The sequence below is a fragment of the Trichosurus vulpecula genome, chromosome 9 (genome assembly GCF_011100635.1).
Source record: "Trichosurus vulpecula isolate mTriVul1 chromosome 9, mTriVul1.pri, whole genome shotgun sequence".
Taxonomy (NCBI): Eukaryota; Metazoa; Chordata; class Mammalia; order Diprotodontia; family Phalangeridae; genus Trichosurus; species Trichosurus vulpecula.
In genome coordinates, this window is record NC_050581.1 from 185,557,478 (window position 1) to 185,580,817 (window position 23,340).

A 23,340-nucleotide genomic window follows, 5' to 3' on the forward strand; every position below is an offset into this window, starting at 1 on the left:
GGAGTAATGTAAATGAATCCATACTGCTCGCTACAGAATACATGCACAAACACATACTTATACAAACTTTATTTTATTGGGTGTTTATTCTGTCCCTACCCCTCTGAAATCTGAGCTTGCATTTCACAGGTACAATAAACTTCAATTCCCCACTTTCCTCTGGCATTTGCTCATTAGCAAGTATCTTGTGTTAACTGTTTCTTCCTTCTTGCTTTCACCCCACAACCAGCTGAAAAAGTCTCCCCTCTTTTCCCAGTCATAATCTCCCAGAGAAGTGTCCATCTGAGCCTCAATGATCCCATAACATCTGTCATCAGCAATAAGGTTTTTGATGGCACTACCTCCTCCCCGCACCTTACCTCAATTAGCTAACCTTGAGTAATTCAAGGAACACTATTCTCTCATCTCCTTCAACCAATTTCTGCATTCAGAAATCCCAAAGCCTCCATCTGTGCCTAGTACAAAGCCCAGAGAAGCAAATACACCTTGTCTCCCACCAGGCACTAGACCTCCCCCAAAGGAGGGAGCACCTACAATACAATCATAGGGAAATGGGAAACAAAAAGAGGGACCGGGGAAGCCATCTTTGGAGCCCACCATCATCCCAACCTGCAAAAGAATTTCTTTCAGCAAATCTCCTTTGGACACTTAAGTCTTCTGCTAGGGTTTCCCTTTCCCCTACCTAGAACAGATGCTTGGGTTGCCTACATAATCACTCATTTGGAGAGGCATTTGCTTCCAGATGAAGGCAATGAATGGATAGGAAAAGTGATCATCTCCTCATTATTAAATTCCGAGAAACCTGCTAGGAGTGGCCCTAATGTACTAAGGTCCTACAACTAGAAAGCAGCAGATCTGGTACTGGAACCTAGGGCCACTGATGCCAAATCCAGCACCTTTTTTTTTTTTTAATCACAAATGTTCATCTGTCTCCCCTCTCTTTCCCTTTCCTTTCCCCTCCATCTCTGTTTCTCCCTGTGTCTCTCCCCCACCTATCCATACAAATTTTTAAATATTTTATGGATTTTCTATTTTAATATCACCTTTATTTCCAAATATGTCCATTCCCTCTTTTCTACTCAGAGAGATATCCCCTATATAAGAGGATAAAGGAAAAAAAGGCAATTCAATTAAACTGACCAAAACCATCAATTGCTCCTGACGGTAAACACACAGTCTGTTTCTCTCTTCAGGAAGAAAGCTAGGCCAAGTTCTTAGCAGGCAGTAGTGCTGGTAAAACCTGGCAGAAAGAGGGCTACAGCTATGGGTCCAGAAATGAAAGTTTCTGGATTCACCAGAGACTTCAATTATTCATAGCAGATGCCTTCTAGAGATGCAAGAGATCTCTATCCAGGCTACGGACAGAAAAAAATGCACCATGCTGCCTGAGAAGGGCCTCCACTGTTTCTCCAAGGGGATGATTTTTCCATCTTCACTCTTCCACTTCCTTCTCCACTAAAGCTCCTTTAAAACAATAACGTCCCATGGGTTCAAATCTCAGGCAATGCCAGGACGTTGCAAAGTGAGCAGCCCGTCTGAGTTATGCAGAACTGGGTACTTTGAGTCCTTTATCAGCTCTAGACCTAGGATTCTACAAGCCCTCTGGGTCACACTTATAACCTCCAGGTTATACTTGCAGGTCTTCCAATGTCTCCCCATTCCCAGACTATTTCTCTACCTTCAACTCAAAGAGAACACAATCTGCAAAGGAATCTTCCTAAACATCCACTTTCATGTAATTTATCAGCTCAAAACTTTCCCAAGGCTCTCTCTTTTCTATAAAGTAAAATCCAAACTCCTCCAACTGCTATTTGAAACCCTAAGCAATGAAGCCCCAAACTACTGTTCCCTCCTACTTCAACAGAAATCCTAAATGACTGAATCAACACTTAATCCAAGGTCTTGTATGATTTACAGTTTTCAAAGTTTGATCAGCCGATTAGGCAAGATGGACGGGAGCCAGGAGGAGGTAGAAAAATTCACCCTTGGACATTCCCGAGGAGGGACCACTTCTGAATAATCTCAAGCCTTTACACCAGAGAATCCCATCCCAGCCTGGGCACTTGTCACCACAGGACCCTGAGGAGACAACAAAGCAAAAGGCCGCCGGTTTAATTTTTAATCCCACCATGGGCCAAGCCTTTGTGTACCCAGACTTGGGACTGTTCTGGTAACAGACAAAAACTGGGAGGGCAACAGCAGACATATGCCTTTGTTAGGCAAAATGTACCAATACTCTGCTCTGGCCTTCTCGTCAGCATTTTACTGCAAGAGGATAACCGAGGTAGAGACGTGAGCAGTTTCCAATTCTGCCTACTTGTCTTTTCTTAGGAATTTCTTAATCCCCAAACCTGTGTGCCCAGGCGCTGCCAAGGAAGGCAGAGGAAGGAAACACTGGATCCATCTCAAGGATCCATCTCGAAGGCAGTGATTTTCAAACCATGGTCCACAAAAAATTTTTGCTTCATTTGAAAGTGGGGCTTTTTAAAAACACCAACAGCATTTTATCCCTTATATTAGTCACTTGGTATCTTTAGCACCGACAGTGAGACATGACCCTTTTCTCAGATCCCCCATACTGGTGTCTAGGTGGACACATATTTAGATAGTGTAACACAGATGTGTATTTATGTGTGTAAACTTAGCATGTGGTACACAGGTGTTTATACGTGGGCACATAAAGACATAGCCACGTATTACAGGCTGAATTTAATATAGCATTGTGATAGATGTATGTACATTCAAATATGTTTAGCATGTATACGAGATGTGCATATGTAACTGGCATACGGAACTCCTGGTGAGGGCACCCACTCCATGAATACAGAGTGACAACTCACCTGCCAGTTCTAGTCTTAAGAGAGTTGTCTGGAACACTGGGAAGTAAGGTGACTTATCCAGGGTCACACATCCAGTATGCCTCAAAGGGGGTGGGGGGGACTTAAACCCAGAACTATTGGACCCTCGCATGGATGAGTGTGTGTGATGATAATAGCTTGCATGTCTATAGCGCTTTACAAACGTTATCTCATTTGATCTTTACAACGACCCCCCACCAGGTGGTGCTATTATTTACAGATGGAGAAACTGAGGCTGAGAGATAAAGGAGTGATTCAAATCCAGATCTTTCTGCCTTAAGGCCAGAACATTATCCATTATGCCATGCTGTGTCTCTTTCTACATAATAGCTAACACAAATATGTGTGTATATTCATATATAGTCATGTATATATTAGCATATATAAAGTACGTGGAGGTGCATTTAGCATTACAACATGCATATACATACATACATGTCACATATAAAAAAGTATGTGGATACATGCGTGTATACGCGCGCACGTGCGCGCACACACACACACACACACACACACACACCGTCCCAAAAGTCCTAGTACAATTTAAAGCTATAAAACCATATTAAGATTTTTGGGACCATCTGCATTTAGTAGGTATAGGACACATATGTGCCCATCCAAATATTACCCCCGATGAACACCAAGTGAGAGAGCCTGGGTTTTATGAACCCCTCCCCAAACCCTGAAAAACCTAACAATTTCACAGACAAAGGATTAGCCAGCAACATGTACCCGCTTCCACGGTATCCATTTTCCTCTTCTCTCTCCCATACAGGGAAAGGCAGAGAAAAATGCCAATCCCCTGCCCCGTTCTGGCCCTTCCCGCACAGCCCCAGTACCAGGAAGTCAGTTACCAAGAAAAGGATATGACCGATCCCATGGCCTCATTTCCTGGCAGCATGGGCTGCGTACAATTGGTGTGATGAAATCTTATCTCCTGTAAGATTATCCGTGCATGGGGAAACCAGCAGAACCAAGAGAATGCTGTATACAGTAAGAGCAAAATTGTTCAAAATCACCGGGAGTGACTAAGCTATTCTGAGTAACATGATCATTCAAACCAACCACAAAGGACTTAGGAAAGAAAATGCTCTCCATCCCCAGACAAAGAGCTGATAGATACGTATTGTGTAGTTCCCAAGTATGTATCTATAGCAAATGTTGGCCTTTTCTAATATGAGGCTGGGAGGGAGAAATACAACTCACAACTCAAATGGAAAAAAAAATACTTATAAAAAGGATTGTGTCCACAGGTGATGCTCCATTAGCCAGCTCTTTACCCCGGCCAGGGCAGCCCACAGACAGAAAACCTCAGCCCTCCGACCATGTTTCCAGTGATTTGTGTAGATCTGTTTCTGGTCATAGGGAGAAGAATGCAGACTAGACCTGTTTAGACCTGTTATTCCATTAGTAGAGGGAACTCTGGTAAGGAAAATCCTTCTACCATTACTGGTCAATAATTTCCCTTTGACCTATGGTCTTAGAGAGTCATCTAGAAGGCTGCCAAGGTGTCAAAATCACGGCTGGCTACTGTGGGCATGGGGCCCACAAAATTCCTGAGTGTGGTGCAAACCAGATCAAAATGTAATTGCAAAATATTTAGCAAAATAAATAAAAATACAATCACAAAAGATAATGTTCATTTGTGGTTTTCTAAATCAATATATGCAGGTAGGGATTCCTTTATATTTGGGTTTGACCCACTTGGTCTAGAGAACAGAGGAGTAAAAGTAACTAGTCTGGTATATGTGTGTGTGTGTGTGCGCGTGTGCGCGCTCGTCCTGCTACTCTTGCTATATTACTTTTGGACATTGGAAAAAAGAGTTAATTCCTAAGCCAAAATCAACCCCCAAAATGGAATGTTTACTCACCAAAGAAAACCCTGAGGCAGAAAGTATGAAAATATCCACTTTCAAATTTGAATAAACAGATTCCACACACATACAGACATCCAACCCTAACATCCCTTACCGCCTAAAGGGATGGAGGGACCGAGCAGGAATGCGTTGGGTTTTTTGGTTTGGTTTGGTTTAATTTCTTTTTCTACATTTGGGGGTTGGTGGAGGGGGTGGGAGGAACCAGTTGAGATGCCAAAACAATGGCTACACAGGAGCTGTCTGGTGCCCCTCAATGTGGGCAATGAAATGCCCTCAATTCTGGGCCCAGACTAACCGTTGCTTCTCAGCTAAGAGGTAGAGGCAGGTTTTAATGCAAAAGGGTCTGAACTGAAATGGGTTACTGCCTCTCCTGGGAATGGGAGTTGGGGAAATGAGGAGAGATGGGAGGAGGCAAGAAGAAGGAGGGGAGGGAGGGAAACTGGTGGTAATGGGCTCAGCCAGAACAGCACCGCTCCACCAAGCCCAGATCAGATACACACACACACACACACACACACACTGTGCTTAGCTTCTTGCACTGGGCTTTCAGCAGGAAGCTCCTAATTACCAATCACAGGGAGCTCATCCAGCCAGCCTTATTTCTCAAGAAAAGGTGGAAAGACTACAATAAATAATCCCAAGTCTCTCAGCCCTCTGGGAGAAGGCTCACCACATTGGGACAACAGGGGAGCTGGCCAGCAGACTGTCCTCCTAGGTCGGGCTGAGCATCTGGCTCCCACTGCATCAGGAGTTTTCCGGTCCCCTCCGAAGAGGGCCCAACACGGCCAAGAAACCCCACGCAGGTGGGCCCTGCCCACTGGCTTCAATTGTTAAATTTTCAGTGTGAGCATTTATATGTCAGAAATATGCAAATGCTACAAAATTCAGGCTTGATTTTTTTGGTTTGTTTCGTTGACTGTCTAGACTCAAGAAAGCGAAGGAGAAAATGGTGATAATGCAGATTAAACTTCAAAGTGTGCCAGGTGTACATTATTTGGGGAGCCTATTATTAAACATTTAGCAGTACAACACCAAGCACAGGCAAGTACACAAAGTGCCCTTTCCCAAATTAGAAAGTGACAGATTATCATAGGGGATAAAATGTTTACTGACATCAACCAAGTCAATCAAATGCACTACAATCCTTAAGGACACTCTACAAGTGACTGAATAAAAGAGTGCACAGTCAGTGCTCACCCCAGGCAAACATCAGCTAGTATTGTTGGGTGGTTACAAAGCCACCATCGGCCATCTAAGAAAAGTCACAGAGTGGGGAAGAGGCGCTACAGGATTGGGGAGAATCTTATGTTGGGACTTTCAAAAAAAGGGAGAGTCTGAAATTTAAATTGAGTTCAATTCACTTGACTAAAAAATAACAGGCAAAGCTCTAGAACCCATTACTGCCATAGGAGGGAAGTCCCTTGAGAGCAGGGGCTGTTTCTCCTTGTCTTAATACCTTCAGTTCTTGGCATACAGTAGGTGCTTAATTCATGTTTGTTCAATTGAACTAACATGATAGTTGGTAAACATTTAGACAAGGAAACAATAATGACTTCCAAAACCGTTAAGAAGAGGTGGTGCCAGGCTAGCCTGGTGTTCATAGACTGGGAGACCAGCTAAATTCAGAAAGACACAGCTTACCTAGAGCTCACTCAAACATTCATCAAAACATCTCACGTGGGGGCAGAGAAAGCAGAGACTTGCCTAGGCTCTCCCCCAGGACCCTCCAAACACCGATAAAAAATGGCTCTGAAGAAGTTCTAGAACTGCAGAACCCACAAAATAGCAGAGGGAAGCAGGGCTCCAGCCCAGGACAGCCTGGATGGTCTCTGGGTGAGGTCTATCACGCACGGAGCTGGGAGCGGAGCAGAGCAGAGCCCGACATGGGCTGCACCCAGACCAACCAGACTGGGAGCCGGGTGGAACAGGCCCTAGCGCCCTGAATCAGTGACCTGTGGCAGTTAACCAGACTTCTCAACCCACAAACACCAAAGACAACAGAGAAGGTTAGTAGGAAAAGCTGCGGGGACAGAGCGAAAGGAGCTCATGGTTCAGCCACTGACTTCGGGGCAGTGGAGGTGGTGCAGCTACAGAACTACAGCTGCAGTTGCTTCAGGCCCCAGGCCCACCTGGTGGGAGGAATTAAGTGGTGGATCAGAGCAGGAGTGCAGAGCCTGCTTAAGATCTGAGTCATGGTCCAGGTTGGCAGTTCTTGGGGGAGGAGGAGCGCTGGTGTGGCAGAGCTTGCTGTATAGAAATAGCTCTGAAAACAACAGCACAGCCCCTCAAGCTTGGGACAAAATACTCTCTACTCTACAAGCAGTCATACCCCAACAAAAAACTCAAGGGTCAAATAAGTTGGCTGGGAACATGGCCAGGCAGTGAAAATGGACTCAGATTCAGACTCAGACTTTGGAATCTTTCTTTGATGACAAAGAAGACCAAAACATACAGCTAGAAGAAGTCAACAAAGTCAAAGGGCCTACATCAAAAGCCTCCAAGAAAAACATGAAATGGTCTCAGGCCATGGAAGAGCTCAAAAAGGATTTGGAAAAGCAAGTAAGAGAAGTAGAGGAAAAATTGGGAAGAGAAATGAGAATGATGTGAGAAAACCATGAAAAACAAGTCATTGACTTGCTAAAGGAGACCCCAAAAATACTGAAGAAAACAACATCTTAAAGAATAGACTAACCCAAATGGCAAAAGAGCTACAAAAAGTCAATGAGGAGAAAAAGGCAGAATTAGCCAAATGGAAAAGGAGGTCCAAAAGACCACTGAAGAAAATACTACCTTAAAAATTAGATTGGAGCAAGTGGAAGCTAGTGACTTGATGAGAAACCAAGATACTATAAAACAGAACCAAAGGAATGAAAAAATGGAAGACAATGTGAACTATCTCATTGGAAAAACCACTGACCTGGAAAATAGATCCAGGAGAGATAATTTAAAAATTATTGGACTACTTGAAAGACATGATCAAAAAAAGAGCCTAGATATCATCTTTCAAGAAATTATCAAGGGGAACTGCCCTGATATTCTAGAGCCAGAAGGTAAAATAGAAATTGAAAGACTCCAATGACCACCTCCTGAAAAAGATCCCAAAAAGAAAACTCCTAGGAATATTGTTGCCAAATTCCAGAGCTCCCAGATCAAGAACAAAATACTGCAAGCAGCCAGAAAGAAACAATTTGAGTATTGTGGAAACACAATCAGAATAACACAAGATCTAGCAGCTTCTACATTAAGGGATCGAAGGGCTTGGAATATGATATTCCAGAGGTCAATAGAGCTAGGATTAAAACCAAGAATCACCTACCCAGCAAAACTGAGTATCATGCTCCAAGGCAAAATATGGACTTTCAATAAAATAGAGGATTTTCAAGCTTTTTCAATGAAAAGACCAGAGCTGAATAGAAAATTTGACTTTCAAACACAAGAATCAAGAGAAGCATGAAAAGGTAAACAAGAAAGAGAAATCACAAGGAACTTACTAAAATCGAACTGTTTTGTTTACATTCCTATGTGGAAAGATGATGTATATAATTCATGAGACCTCAGGGTAGCCGAAGGGAATATACATACATACATACATACATACATACATACATACACACACACACACACACATACACACACATATATATATAGATATAGATATATAGATATAGATATATAGATATACATACACAAAGACAGAGGGCACAGGGTGAGTTGAATATGAAGGGATGATATCTAAAAAAATAAAATCAAATAAAGGGACGTGAGAGGAATATATTGAGAGAGGGAGAAAGGGAGAGATAGAATGGGGTAAATTATCTTGCATAAAAGTGGCAAGAAAAAGCAGTTCTGTTGTGAGGGAAGAGGGGGCAGGTGAGGGGGAATGAGTGAATCTTGCTCTCATCAGATTTGACCTGAGGGAGGAATAACATACACACTCAATTGGGTATCTTACCCCACAGGAAAGGAGGAAGGAGATATAAAAGAGGGGATGATAGAAGGGGGGCAGATAGGGGAAGGAGGTAATCAAAAGCAAACACTTTTGAAAAGGGACAGGGTCAAGGGAGAAAATTGGATAAAGGCGGATAGGATAGGAAGGAGCCAAATATAGTTAGTCTTTCACAACATGAGTATTGTGGAAGGGTTTTGCATGATGATACACATGTGGCCTATGCTAAATTGCTTGCCTTCTTAGGGAGGATGGGTAGGGAGGGAAGAGGGGAGAGAATTTGGAACGCAAAGTTTTAAAAGCAGATGTTCAAAAAAAAAAGTTTTTGCATGCAACTAGGAAATAAGATATACAGGCAATAGGGCCTATAAATCTATCTTGCCCTACAAGAAAGTAAGGGAAAGGGGGATGAGGGAGGATTGGGGTGACAGAAGGGAGGGCTGACTGGGGAACAGGGCAATCAGAATATATGCCATCTTGGAGTGGGGGGGAGGGTAGAAATGGGGAGAAAATTTGTAATTCAAACTCTTGTGAAAATTAATGCTGAAAACTAAAAATATTAAATAAAAAAATTAATGTCAAAACATCTCACATTATTCTTGTCAAAAAGAGGGCAAGATGGGGCCTACATGACAGTGTGTGTACAGTGGAGTAGGCTCAGGGCCAGATGAAGATCTGGATCCATAAAGTAGTCACTGATGGACAGATGCCAACCTCAAAGGCAGTATCTCATGGAGAACTTCAAGTATATGCCCTGGGCCTCGTGTTGGTTACCATTCATATCAGTGACTGGGATGAAGGAACCATCGGGTACATTGCTCAAATCTTCAGGAAGCTGGAAGGAAGCATTAACACCCTGGTGACAGAGTTGGGCTCCAAAAAGATTTCACCAACTATAACCACGGGTCAAAGCTTATAAGAGGAAACTTAACAGAAATAACTGTGAGGTCTTTCATTTGCTTTCTAAGAATTAATTGCCCAAAAACAACATGGGAGATGCGGCTGGATGAAAAAATCCCTCGGCATTTTAATGGATTGCAAATGATATAAGCTAACAGGACAAGAGGGTAGACAAAAAGGCTGATGCAGTGTGAGGCTGACAAGTTGATACTCCCCCTGGATGTGGTCCTAATCAGTCCATGGCTTAGACAAGTTGAAATGCATCTGTATCAGGGTAAACGGGAAGATGCTAGAATCTGTCACACGAGGCCTGGCAGAAGGAACTGGGGATTTTTAGCAAAGAGACGGGGGAGGCTCGTGGCTGTCTCCAAGGACATGAAGGTTGCTGAAATCTTGTTCAATCCAATGTCAGAGATAAGAAGTTGGAAAAATAAGTGATAACTGACATTTCAGTTTAATACAAGGAAGACCTCCTTAATTTGAGCAAGAGTTTTTAATCTGGCATCTATCTGCGGGTCGTTTTCATGAACTTGCATAGGGAAAAAAATTACATCTTTATTTCAAAATAATTGGTATGTCCTTTGTAATCCTATGAATTTCATGTATTAAAAACATTATTCTGGGGGGCAGCTAGGTGGCGCAGTGAGTAGAGCACTGGCCCTGAAGTCAGGAGGAGATGAATTCAAATTCGCCCTCAGACCCTTGACACATGTACTAGCTGTGTGACCTTGGGCAAGTCACTTAATCCCAATTGCCCTGCCCCCCCCCAAAAAAACCCAACATTATTCTGAAAAGGAATTGCTAGGTTTTGCTAGATTGACCAAGGCAGCCATGATACAAAAAAGACTGAGATCCCCTGAAACGTGTTAGAGCTATACAAATCCATTACCCAAAGTGGAATGGGATGCCTTGGGAGGCAGAAGATTTCTTCCCCTCCTCCAGGTCTTCAAAGGAAGAAGGATTCCTGTAGGGTTGGATTCGATGGCCTCTGCGGTCCATTCCTACTCTAAGAAACTTTGATTCTGGGATTCTCACAAGATCCAGTCCTCTCAACCACTTCTGGCTCTTGGACATTGTTGGAGCAAAAGGCCCCACCTACTTTACCCTACTGACTCCCTCAGCAACCAAAAACAAAACCTCACCTGAAGAAGTAGGAAGAAATGTCTTACTTTGAATGAGAAGTCATTTTTGATGAAACATTATGATTCACACGTGCTCTAAGGAAAAGGCTATATACTATACACCTTTGAGGAATGGTGTGGCTTAGTGGAGAGCTAACCCCAGAGGCAGGTTCCGAGCTCAAATACTGGCCCTGCCACCCACCTAGCTACGTAACTCATAGATAAGTGAGAGGCAACTCTCTTCAGGCTAGAAACTGCAGGGCAGGCACTGATTTGCCCCAGCAGAGAGAGGTTTACTATCCCAATAAAATTACACATCTGATCCCATCTGGCACCATCTGTGATATATTCCTTATTAGATTTCACGAGTCCAGAAGTATGGGTCATGTGATCACCATTTTCCCGTTTGTCATCTGCCCTCCCCTGATATTCATCCCAACCCATGTCTTTGGTTGTTGTGCAGACACAAGCAACACAGAATTGGAAGGACCCCTGGAGTCGTGCAGACCAACCAGGAGCCAGACAGGAATCTCCATGAGAAAAACTGGCCAATTAACTTTTATCTGGAATTCTCCAGGGATAAGGAACCCACCACCTCCCAAAGCAGCCCATTCCACTTGTAGCCATCTCAAATCATGAGGAAATTTGGAATTAAAAAAAAAAAAACAAACCAAAAAACAAATGAGATATGTGGAAGCACTATAAAAAAAAAAGTCCAATTCTTATAAGGCAACTGGTAGCCCAGTGGATAGAGCTCAGGGCCTGGAGTCTAGAAGACCTGAGCTCAAATCTGGCCTCAGACACTAGCTGTGTGACCCTGGGCAAGTCACTTCACCCTGCTTGTCTCAGTTTCCTCAACTGTAAAATGGGGATGATAATAGCACCTACCTCCCAGGATTGTTTAAGGATTAAATGAGATGATAATTGTAATGTAAATGCAAATACTAACTGTAAAGTGCTTAGCACAGAACCTGGTACACAGTAGGCACTGTATAAATGTTACTGATGACTGTCATTATCATGATTAAGCTGCTTAACCGTTGTCTGCCTCAGTTCCCTCAACTGTAAAATGGGAATGATAATAACACTTACCTCCCAAGGCTGTCGTGAGGATCAAATGCTTAGTATTATGCCCAGCACACAGTAAGGCGCACATAAATGCCAGCTAAAATAGATCTTTATTTATTTTGTTAAATATTTCCCAACTGCAATTTTTTAAAAAAATTTTTAACATTCATTTCTCAAAATGTTGAGTCCCAAATTCTCTTCCACTCTCCCTCCATTCTCCCTCCCCTCTCCTACTCCTTGAGCAGAATGCTAGCTATTATTTTCATTAATATATCCTGTATATGGCTTACTTGTACATAGTCCTTGGCTTGCTGTCCGCCCATTCCAACTAGATTGTGAGGTCCTTGAGGACAGGGACTGTTTTATTTCGACCATTCTTTGTATCCCTAGATCTGAGCATAATGCCCAGCATACGGTAGGCACTTAATAAATTTTTATTAACTGACAGATGAAGCTGAGATGGAAACAACTGAATGTAATTTTTACTTTTTTATACAAGCTAACCAAGCCACAGATCAGGAGAGAGTTGGAAATAAAGACTTCTACCCAAATAGGAGGGCAGAGAAACAGATAAAGACTTAACGGGCTGAGGGGGAAAACCCTGTCCAAAAGGCTTTGCTCTCACCAGGATGCTACAAGGGGGGCTCAGAACCCCCACCTAACTGTGCCTTCCCCTGGTTTCACAAGAAGGGCAAGGAGGATGCTGCTGGAACATCCTAGAGGAGCAGCAGTGCAGGCAAAGTCAGTTGAGGCTGTGCTTAAGCTTCACAAACAGACCATCCCTGGCTTCTAGACTCACTCTCGGCACAGTCAGGTGTGGGGAACTTAGACGCCCACTCGGGAGATCATTCACATTACGTGCCCACACCCAGCATAACTCAGAGAGTGGGACAGCAGGCGGGACACCTCCCTGAGTAAGCTGAATGCACAAAGGATGCCATTCCATCATATTCCCAAGCGTCTGAATGTCATCTCGGTATAAATCAAACCCCATTTTTTCAATGAACTATATCACAATTTCGGAGTGTTTTATCTTCATTTCTCCTCGATATTTAATTGGCATTCGTTCCTGACACTTTACAGCTTCTCCGCCTCTATCAAATACAGGCACATCCTGCATATTCCAGCGCAGCAAACATTCAGTGAAATGGAACCACAGCTCCGGAGGAACAATCAGCTCTCCAGCAGGTTCTTTAAGCTGTTATGGCAGGCCTCGGTGACCACCCCAAAGGCTGTCCTCTCTAAAGTCCAAATAGAAGGGGGATTCCTTAGAGATAGGTCGATGCTCCTGACATTGGGCTGAGAGCACCCAGCCCCAGACCACTCCAGGGCCTCATCTAGGAGAACCACAGTCATGAAAGATCAATTTAGCAATCAATTCACATTCAAAAACACACAAATAAACCTCACTGGATGAAAACTGCTGATTTATACTTGAAGGAGCTCAAAAGACTTGGGTTTGAGTCCCTATAGCTATTTGCTATGTGGGTGCCCTAGGGCCATGAATGAGAACAAAGGGGGAAAGAACCAGGAGGGCACCTTGAGTGGGGCATCAGTGTCTACAAAATGTTCGCAGAACCAAAGGAAGGTCTCCCACATGTTCCAGTAAAGATCTGTGGAAGGACAAGAACAAGAATTATGAGGACTAAAAAGGCCCCAATGGGTGGAGAATGTGCATAGGTTCTGTAGCACAGAAGGGAGAGGATGGAAATTCCTGAAAGTTCTGAAGCAAGCTGGTTCAAATGGGTTAACCACATTTACTGCAAAATGATGGAAAATTATTCAGGTCATACCTAGAGTTAGTGATGGGTAAATGAGCTATTTTAGTCAGTGGAAGTGAAGAACACCCCCTGGAGCGTTTTACAACTTTGCATGTGAGGCTGTCTTAAAGGACAGCACGGGTAAGATACTTCAAGGTTAAAAGCATCCTATGTAGAAAAGTGATAAGGAAAACAGACCTCCTGGGCCATGGCCAGTCACCTTGACTTTTGTCTTGTCACTGGACTTCAATGACTCTGAAGGAGATAGCGAAGCTGACATTCAGCCTCACCGAAATCCAATTCCCCAGCAAGTCAGAACATGGCTCTTGTCATGTCACTGGTCCTCTTGGAGAGCAAAGGACAAACGACCATAAGGAAGACATCACCCACCATGCCCCACACTACCTTACAACCTCATGAATCACCTGCCTAAGTGATGGCGCTTCACAGCCAATCGAAAATAACGAGTCGCTTGGCTAATTGCACTTGCAACATCTTAGTAAACTGAAGAGATTGCATAATGCTCAAACTCCAACTCGATGCACCTAAAGTTTGCAGGTCACAAGGTAGACCAGCTGGCCGACCAAACCCTGCTGCCTTGTTCTCATTTGTGTAAGAGCAAGTGTTTGCTTACCGTGTTCTGATACGAAAAGATCCACATTCATTCTTTCTGGGCACTAGCCATCCCATCCCATCCCATCCCATCCCATCCCATCCCACCCCAACCCATCCCATCTCATTCCATTCCATCCCATCCCATCCCACCCTAACCCATCCATCCCCCTCCCCTTCTCTCTCTCTCTCTCTCTCTCTCTCTCTCTCTCTCACACACACACACACACACACACACACACACACACACACACACGAACAAACCACAGGCACATAAGCAGTATTTTTTTAAAAAATCTGCACAAATGATGTTCACAAAATAACCATAACAATAGCTACCATTTATAGTAAGAGTGGCACTGTGTGTCAGGCCCTGTACCAAGTACTATACAAATACTATCTCATATGACTCTCACAACAACCCTAGAAGGTGGGCACTATGATTATCATCCCCTTCAGATGAGGAAACTGAGGCAGACAAGTTAAGTGACTTGCCCAGAGTCACACCAGCTGGGATATCAGAGATCGGATTTCCAGGCCTGGTGCTCTATCTGTGGGAAGAACTTTATGACTCTTGTCCTCCCAGTTGTCCATCAGCATGTGTGGGCTATTTAATATTGACTGTGTCAGACAGAAATCATTTTCCTCATTAACTCGATGAGCAAGGATCCTTCTTTTCACATCCCCGAGAACGATCTCAAAGATTTTCCAGTTAGTCTTCCAACATTCAACAGTGGTATGAGAACATCTGGCCCCTGATAAAGGGGACCATGACAGAACACTATATAACAAGGCACTCCGTAAAGGCGGATAAATTCAATATAAACATGGGAAGGCATGGCCTTTGTCCTCCTAAGGGCAAAGTGCATATTTATCATTTCACAAAGTTCCAGCAGTCGAACCATCAAAATAACAGATTTATTGTTTAGGTTCTTTCAGGGTGTTGTATCCTGGGATATATATAAAGATTATATATTTGGTTACCATGTATCTTGAATACAGTAATAAATGTGTGAGTTGAAATTAATTAATACTGTGGAAAATTTAGTCTTCAAAACATGATCCAGACAGAATTATCTACCCAATAACAAGGATCGTCCATTCAGAGATGACTCCTTTAATAGAAATAGGTGACTTAAAATATTTAAATCAAATAGCATCCATCAAAAAGGATTTGTTAAGGGCCTGTTATGAGCCAGGTACTACATAGGGCACTGGTGATACAAGTGAAACAGCTCTTGTGCTTGAGAAGCTTATATTCAATCCCTGTGGGGTGTGTGTGTGTGTGTGTGTGTGTGTGTGTGTGTGTGTGTACACATGTACAGTATATGCAGAGTAATTTGGGGACAACAGCACTAGCAGCAGAGAGCCTCAGGAAAGGCTTCACGTGAAAGAAGTGTTTAAGCTGAGCCTTAAAGGGCAGATCGGGGTGAAGCCAAGAACATTCCAGGCAGAGGATAATTCTCTTTCCTCACGTTCTGCTCAATAACTTTCCAAGTTAGGGTTTTCACACCAACTTCATCTTAGGTTCCAAGGCAGAAAAACAGAAAAAAAAAAAAACAATTAAGGTCCCAGAAAACCACTGGCATTATCATCTTATTGAAAGGCATGACATGTACACAAATTAGGCCAAGGTTCTGCCTCAGTCTAGGCCAGGGCTTCTTAACATGGGCTCCATGAACTTGGATGTGGAAAAAAAAAATCACATCTTTTTTTCAATGCAATTGGTTTTCTTTGCAATCCCATGCATTTTTTTCTTTTACAAATTTAAAAATATTTTTTCTGAGAAAGGTCCCTAGGTCTCACCAGACTGCCAAACGCATCCAGGACACAAATAAAAGGTTAAGAACCCCTGGTCTAACTTCTAGGACTGTATCCCAAAGATATCATACAAATGGGGAAAGAACCCACATGTACAAAAATACTTACAGCAGCTCTTTCTGCGGTGGCAAAGAACTGGAAATTGAGGGGATGCCCATCAGCTGGGGAACGGCTGAACAAGCTGTGGTATGTGAATGCAATGGAATACCATCACGCTATGAGAAATGATGAGCAGGTGGACTTCAGAGAAACCTGGAAAGACTTCTATGAACTGATGCTGAGTGACGGGTGCAAGGTTCTAAGACAACTCCAAAAGGCTCATGATGGAAAAAGCCATCTACATCCAGAGAAAGAACTACAGAGTCTGAATGCAGATCGAAGCAGACCATTTGCTCTCTCTCTTTTTTGTTTTGTTTCTTCTGTCTCGTGGTTCATCCCATTAGTTATAATTCTTCTTTGCAACATGACTAATGTGAAAATATGTTGAATGTGAATGTATATGTAGAGCCTATATCAGATTGCACTCCATCTTGGGGAGGGGGGAGGGGAAGAAAATTTGAAACTCAAAAGCTTATGGAACCAAATGTTGTGAACTAAAAATAAATAAATTAATTTAAGAACCCCTAGTCTAAGCAAATAGCATTTCAAGAAGTTTCTGAAACACCTAAGACTGAGCTGTTAGGGGAGAGACTGTGTGTTCCTTTTCTTTGTAACCCCAGCACTTAGTACAGTGCTTGGTACACAGTAGGTGCTGGCTGACTTGACTAGAAAGCCAAGAAGTTTTACCGCATGCATCATGGCTTAGAACCACAAGGGCATTTTAATAAAGACTTTCCATATGAAAATGGAATACAGAGCTGAAGCCCAGGACTACTGTACAATTTCGTAACCCAAAGGTAATGATTAATCTAACTTCACACTTGAATTCCAAATGGTCCTTCAGTAACAGCAGCATGAACAGTTTCCTAAAAGATTGCAAAAGGTCCCCGACAGGTCTGGATGCTAAATGAGGTCACCGCACATGTAGCTGAAGGTCACATAAAGGGCATTAAAAGGCTTATGAATATCCCAGTGAGCAGCTTTTAATAAGAAGCGTCCTCAAAGCTTGAGACATGGCACGATGAGACCAGGAGAGCAGCTCAGAGCTGTCAGGAGCCCAAAGGCCCTGGGCTTGTTAGCTAGAGGACCTGGAGTGAGCCATTTCACCCCTCTGTGACTCAGTTTCCTCAGCTAAGAGGGGTGGGCCTGGACGGCCTCTGAGGTCCCTCCCCGCTCTCCCAGAAGATCCTGGGAAGCTCTTGCCACAAGCCAGTGCTCACAGCAGTCACATGTCTTGGTTGACCTGTGTTTCTTGGCAGACTAAAGCGAGCGGCACCCACATGAAAAACCTCAGAAACAGAACAGTGGGTTCTCTGGTCGGGCAGGGCAAGCAGGGACACATGCAAGGTTCTAGTGAAAAGAAAGGCCCTGGATCCCTAGGAAGGTCTGTCCCCAAACATTTACTTAGATTTTCCCAGGAAGGAAGAGGGAAGAATCCCAAGTACAGAAGGTCACCAGGCACTCACAACAAGCTGCCAAACCCGGCTTTATAAGAAGCAGAGATGGCATCGCCCTCAGGTATTCCATGGATTAGATGCCCTCTGACATCCCTGACAGCTCACAGAAACAAGGACAAGGTGCCCGTCACGTGGGGCAGGGAGTTTAAAAACTTCTCCCCGCAATGCTCCTGACCTTACCGTACCCTCTTCTTCCTCTCAAACTCTACCACGATCCTCTCGGAAAAATAATAATAATTTTAAAAGTCTTCCCTCCTTCCACCAGCACCTGAAATGTTACTTCCCTGGCATGGACGGCATCACCAGCCCTCTCTTCTGCTCAAATTACTACCATAAATATTTCCCTTCTCTGTTTGTATGAGAGCTTTCCGTCTCTGCACCAGAAACAGAAGCAAAGTACCACCTGCCCTCCATAAAATGAAGGTTAAATCATTCAAACTTAAGCCAGGCACACACTTATGCTCCAGCTTGGGAAAACCAACTATCTTTTTGATGCTGTGATGTTCCTGTTTCTCATTTAGATCTGTACTGCCAGTGGCCCCCCCCCCACCACACGCCCTGTGCCTCCCTCCTTCACCAAAGTATCCAGCATTTACTTTGTATGAGCTTAGAGATGAACTTGTCTCCTTCTTGGGTGCAGGGACTGTTTTATTTGTGTCCCTGTATACCCACTGCCTGGCACACAGCAGGCACATAATAGATACTGGCTGCCTGCTGTTTATTTTCTTCCATCCACAGGCCATTCCTTTCCCAAGACCATAAATCCAAAATCCACTTTTATAATTATAAATCCAGATGCCTGAAAGATTTGGGGTTTTTTAGCCATTTTAGGAGATCTGAGGTCAAAGTGGAAAACTGGCTTGCTAGCTCACAGCCATGCTCACCACCCACAGACACAAAACAGATCCAGAGACTTCAAGTTCCCAGTCTATAGATGAGTGCCCATTCATTCTCGGCAGGGTCTTGCGTGTTCCAAATACCGCCTAAAACTTGCTGAGGCAAAACCAGCTTCTTCCTTCCTGTAAATACAGCCACGCCACCTTTTTTCTTCCACTTGCCATCCTTAATACTCATCTCTCCAGAGTATTTTTTCACCAGATCCTGATGAAGGGAACTTACTCATCTCAACGCTATGAATCAAGAGCATTGGCCTCAGCATTAGCTTTGCCCAGGGAAGCTCGAAGCTGACGCAACCTCTTCTAGCCTTTAATTTTGCAGCTATTATGAAGGAGGGCACGCGTAAGAGACAATACAGCACTTCTGGTTATCTGGGCCTTCAATGAGTCAGACTCCAGGGTTTAGCCCAAGTAGTCAGAGGAGCCATTTCCTATCCCCAAATAATGCTATCTGCATTTTTAATGAGAAGTGAGATAAACTTATAATCCTATTAATTCCTGTGTTGTTATTCCAGTAATTTAGTGCTGGAATTTTCAAAGAAAATGTTCTCTCCTTCAGTTAACTACCCTCCAAAACCTGTCGTTTTCATCTTCACTATTATACAAAGAGAGGGAAAAAAAGGCGCATCATGAGGTCATCAACGTTTCAGGAGGTGGGCAAGAGAAATAGAGATGAACTTGAAGTCATGGGTGACAAGCCCAAATCCAGCCTGGCATTTCCCATTCCTTGGATAACCTTGGGCAAAGCTATACACATCCCTGCCCTGGGCCTAGTTTTCTCAGATGTAAACAGGGGCTTTAGCCATTTGACTTTGAAGGTTCCTCTTCCAGCTTTGGTTCTATGAGTCTGCTTGTCATTACAGAAAGCAAATCTAAAAAGACACAACCCCCAAAGGTACCAATCTTGGAGGCATTACCAACATAACCTATCCAAGACCCAACTTGTTCACTTTCCTCTCAAACCCACCCCCACTTCCCAACTCCCCTGTTTGGGTTGGGAGTCCCAACATCCTTCCAGTCCCCCAAGTCCACCATCTTGGTGCAATTCCAACCCTCAACTCTCGCTCAGCTCACATGGCCAACTGGGTGCCCTGGCTGGTAGACCCAGTTGGCCTTGCTCTTCCTCACCTGCCTCTCCAGCTCCAGTCTCCATGCATCTATACTGGCTATCTCCTGGGCTTGGAATGTAGCCCCTGCTCACCTCCACCTCCCAGAACCCATTGCTTCTTTTGAAACCTGGCTCCAGACCCCCTTCTCCATGAAGCCTTTGCCAAGCACCCCTCCTCCAGTTCTAGTTTCACACCATCTTTTGCCTCTGGCCCTTGCTTTCTACACAGCCCTAGTGCAGGCCCTCACCTGGACTACCATCATATCCTCCTATTTGGTTTCCCCACCCTAGATTAGATCTCTCCTCTCTCCAGTGGAGAGCTCCATCGAACTGGGAAAACCATCTTCTTAAAGCACAAATCTGACTTCTCACTACCCTACTGAACAGCACGCGCTTAATAAATGCTTGCGGACTCTTTTTAAATTGAATAAACTCCAATAGTTCCCTATTCTCTGTAGGAACAAATATAAACCCATCTCTTTGGATTTACAATCCTTTAAGAACACAGCTCCAATGACCTTTCTAGCCTAGTAAGGCTTTCGCTCTCCTTCAGGCCCTCAGGGACAGCCGACCTGGCCTTGCAAGGCTCACACACAATGCTGTCTCCAACCTCCAGGCTTTTGTACTGGTGGTGTCCCGCTATGAATGTAATGCTTTCCCACTTTACCTTCAAGACTCAGCTCAAGAGCAACCTTCAGGAAATCTTTCCTGATCATTCATTCAATAAACATTTATTAAGTGCCTACTATGTGCCAGGCACTGTCTCCCAGGTCCTCTGAATATCCTTCTCCCATTACATTTTATCTAATCTGTTGGGATTTTGTACAAAATAAATATTTACAATATAGATCACTGTAAAGATATAATGTATTTTGTAGTCAGGAAGACTGGGCTCCAATCCTGTAGCTGTGTGACTCTGAGTAACTCATGTGACCTCCCAGGCCCCGGCCACCCTCTCAAACTGAACAGTGCAGATGCAGAATAGTGGTTGACCTGCAGTAAAGAGGGGTACAGGGAAGATCCTCCCCATGGGGTCTGTAGAGTCAGTAAATCATAGGACTGGACCAACAATATTCTGTACCTCCTTTCTGTCTCGGCTCCCCAACCCCAGGCACAGTGTTTGTGATGTAACAGGTAGGAGTTCAATCAATGCTTGTGGAGGACCTCTATCTGTAGGACCTGGGGCAAGGCACTTAACTCTCTGGACTACAGCCCGGAATGGCCTCTAAGGTAGATTCCTGCTCTGGAGATAAGATCCGTAATCTCTCCATCTCTCCTCCTATCAAGGACTGGCAAGTTTCATAGCAAGATGCTTGACTCCCAGCCCTAAACCTCAAACCTCCCTGGAGCCGTGCTCCCTGGAGAACATTTCAGTGTTTAAAAATGCCACGTGATGCCCGAAGAAGAAGTGGGGGGATAGGCCACACAGAAAGCATTCCCTTTGGGGGGAGGTGATCATTTTCACATTTATAAAGGAAGAATCTGAAGAGGCAAAGAAAAGGCCCATAGGTTACCTCCTTCACTTTTAGAAAACACAGCACATAAGAAGGAAATTGGAATCAGAAAACTCCATTGAAGTTGGGCCATTCTAGGGAGGAAAGGTCGCCTTTGGAGTCCTCGGAACTGTCTGAACCCAAAGACAAATGGCTATTGTTCCCCTCCCCTCCAAGAAGATGAATTCTGAAAACACTCTAGTGGTAAACAGATGAGCTGAAGAGGCTAGGATCGGACTGGCTGACAAGGAAAAATATTAGGGCTTAGGGAGTCTGTCTCTGTTCATTCTTTACAGGAGAAGCCCCCCCACCCCCACCCCCCCAGCTCTTTGAATTCTTTGGTCATGGACTAGTTTATGGCTCATCACATTACAAGGCACTGTGTCCATTTTTACAGAAAGACAAATGAAAGTGAGTCCATTTAAAAACATATAGAGTCAAGCGAAAGGCACCAGATTGGCCAGAAGTGCTGCCCGTGTTTACTACAAGGACCTATCCCCACTCCAGGCTGTGCCAATGAATTTTAAGTGAAAATAAATGCCCACACAGTCATCGATGGAGAGTCCTCATCCCTGGGCAGGGCAGATGGGAAGTGCGAGGGGTGTGGGGGAGCAGGGCATGGGCCATCCTCAGCACCCCCGTGGACGCATGCGGGCATCTCCCTACACACACCTGGCTCTTTTCCCATTTGGTCTGGGTCACCAGGAGAATGTACACCGCAATGCCTAACCTCCTACCCCCTAAACATGCCATGGGCAAAGTGGGAAATGGAGAGGAGGGTCCAAGAGGAGCAAGGAGGGTCCGGGTCAAGAAGAGTGTGGTGAAAGACAGGGTGTTCCTTGAATGCCTCTGCCTCTCTCCAGCCTAAGTTGTGCCCCTGAGCCTCTACCACAACCACTACCATCATTATCACCAACATCACGACTATCAAGACCACCACCATCACCACCACCACCAGCACCATCATCGGCACTATCCACACCATCATCACCACCATCATCCCCACCACCAGCCGTGCCCCAGGCGGTCCGGGAAGGTGCCCTTGCTGACCCCAGGCCTCTGGTCCCATCCTTTCTCCATCCCCTCCACTCAGCGCTCCCCGCCCGCCGGCGCTGCCACTTTACAGTGTGCACTTCCACCCAGCACACATTAGACGCCGAGTGTGTACCCGAGGGAAGCCCGGGATTACAAAGCCCTCGTTCCCGCTGGGGGCAGATGCCCCAGGCCCGGGGAAGCGTCACTGGAGGGTGGGGGAGAGTTGGGTCTTCAAGGGAGGGGTGGGGGGGAGCCCCAAGCCCGGGGAGGGAGCTGCAGGGGAGCCAGGGCCGCCTGGGCAAAGGCATGGAGGCGGGAGATGGACCAGCGGGCCTGTCTGGCCAGAACGCGAGGACAGACGGAGGAGCCCCCCCACCCCCACCCCGCCCCCGCTCCCGGCGGGCCTGGCGGCGGCCCCGGCGCCGCGCCCGCTGCGGAGGCCCGGCAGCTTACCGTGTGCGAGTGCAGGCTCTGACTCGCCTCGATCCCCGCGCTCAGCGGCGCCGTGTCGTCCAGCAGTACCTTGCCGGCCGGCGGCTTCTCCATGAACGCCATCGCCGCCTGCCCTCCTCCTCAGCGGGCCGGCGGCTGCCAGAGCCTCCGCCCGCCCCGGCCCGCCCCGGCCCGCCCCGAGCCCGGCCCGGCCCAACTCAGCCCGGCCCGGCCCCGCGCAGCCCGCAGGGCCCTAGCGCCGCCAGTCACCGGTGGCCGGCTCCGCCCCCTGCCCGGGGAGGGAGGGAAGGAATGAAGGAGAGGCCCCGCCCCCTGCCCAAGCTGGGCGGGAAGGAGAGGCCCCGCCCCCCCGCCCATGGAGGGAGACGAGGGAGAGGCCCCGCCCCCTGCTCGGGAGGGAGGGAGGAAAAGAGAGGCCCCGCCCCCTGCCCTAGGGGAAGGGAAGGAAGAAAGCCCCGCCTCCTACCCAAGAAAGGAGGGAGGGAAAGAGGGAGGCCCCGCCCCCTACCCAAGGAGGGAGGGAGAGGCCCGCCCCCTGCCCTGGCCCCACCCCCGCCTCTGCCCCTCCCCCCTGACCCCACGCACTTAGACACACCCCCTCCTGTCATTCTCGCCCCCCACTCCTCCCAAACGCTGAGCCCAGGGCTCCCCCCTCTGCCCCGGGCTCCTCCCCTCAGTACCCCATTGCCTGTCTCCCCCCGCAAGGACCTGAGGACACACCCAGACACTGGTTTTGGGGGGCACGGGTGGACCCCTACTGGGACTGCCTCGATTTTTCGGTCCAGTCAATCAAGCGATCGATCCCCGTTTATTCAGGGCTAGCCGTGTGCCAGGCA

The 23,340-nt window shown here is 45.8% G+C and overlaps 1 protein-coding gene across 4 annotated transcripts in view; it reads right to left on the reverse strand.

Annotated features, from left to right (window-relative positions):
* PXK (PX domain containing serine/threonine kinase like) overlaps positions 1–22,703 on the reverse strand; it is a 104,549-nt gene extending 81,846 nt beyond the window's left edge. For 3 of the 4 annotated variants that reach the window (XM_036737357.1, XM_036737360.1, XM_036737359.1), the window contains exon 1: positions 22,505–22,640. In XM_036737357.1, coding sequence (XP_036593252.1) covers positions 22,505–22,606 — 102 coding nt within the window. In that variant the 5' untranslated portion in view covers positions 22,607–22,640. Of the gene's footprint in view, positions 1–22,504 lie in introns of all 4 variants that reach the window. The other variant, XM_036737358.1, reaches the window with a different exon arrangement.
* Positions 22,704–23,340: the final 637 nt, after the last annotated feature.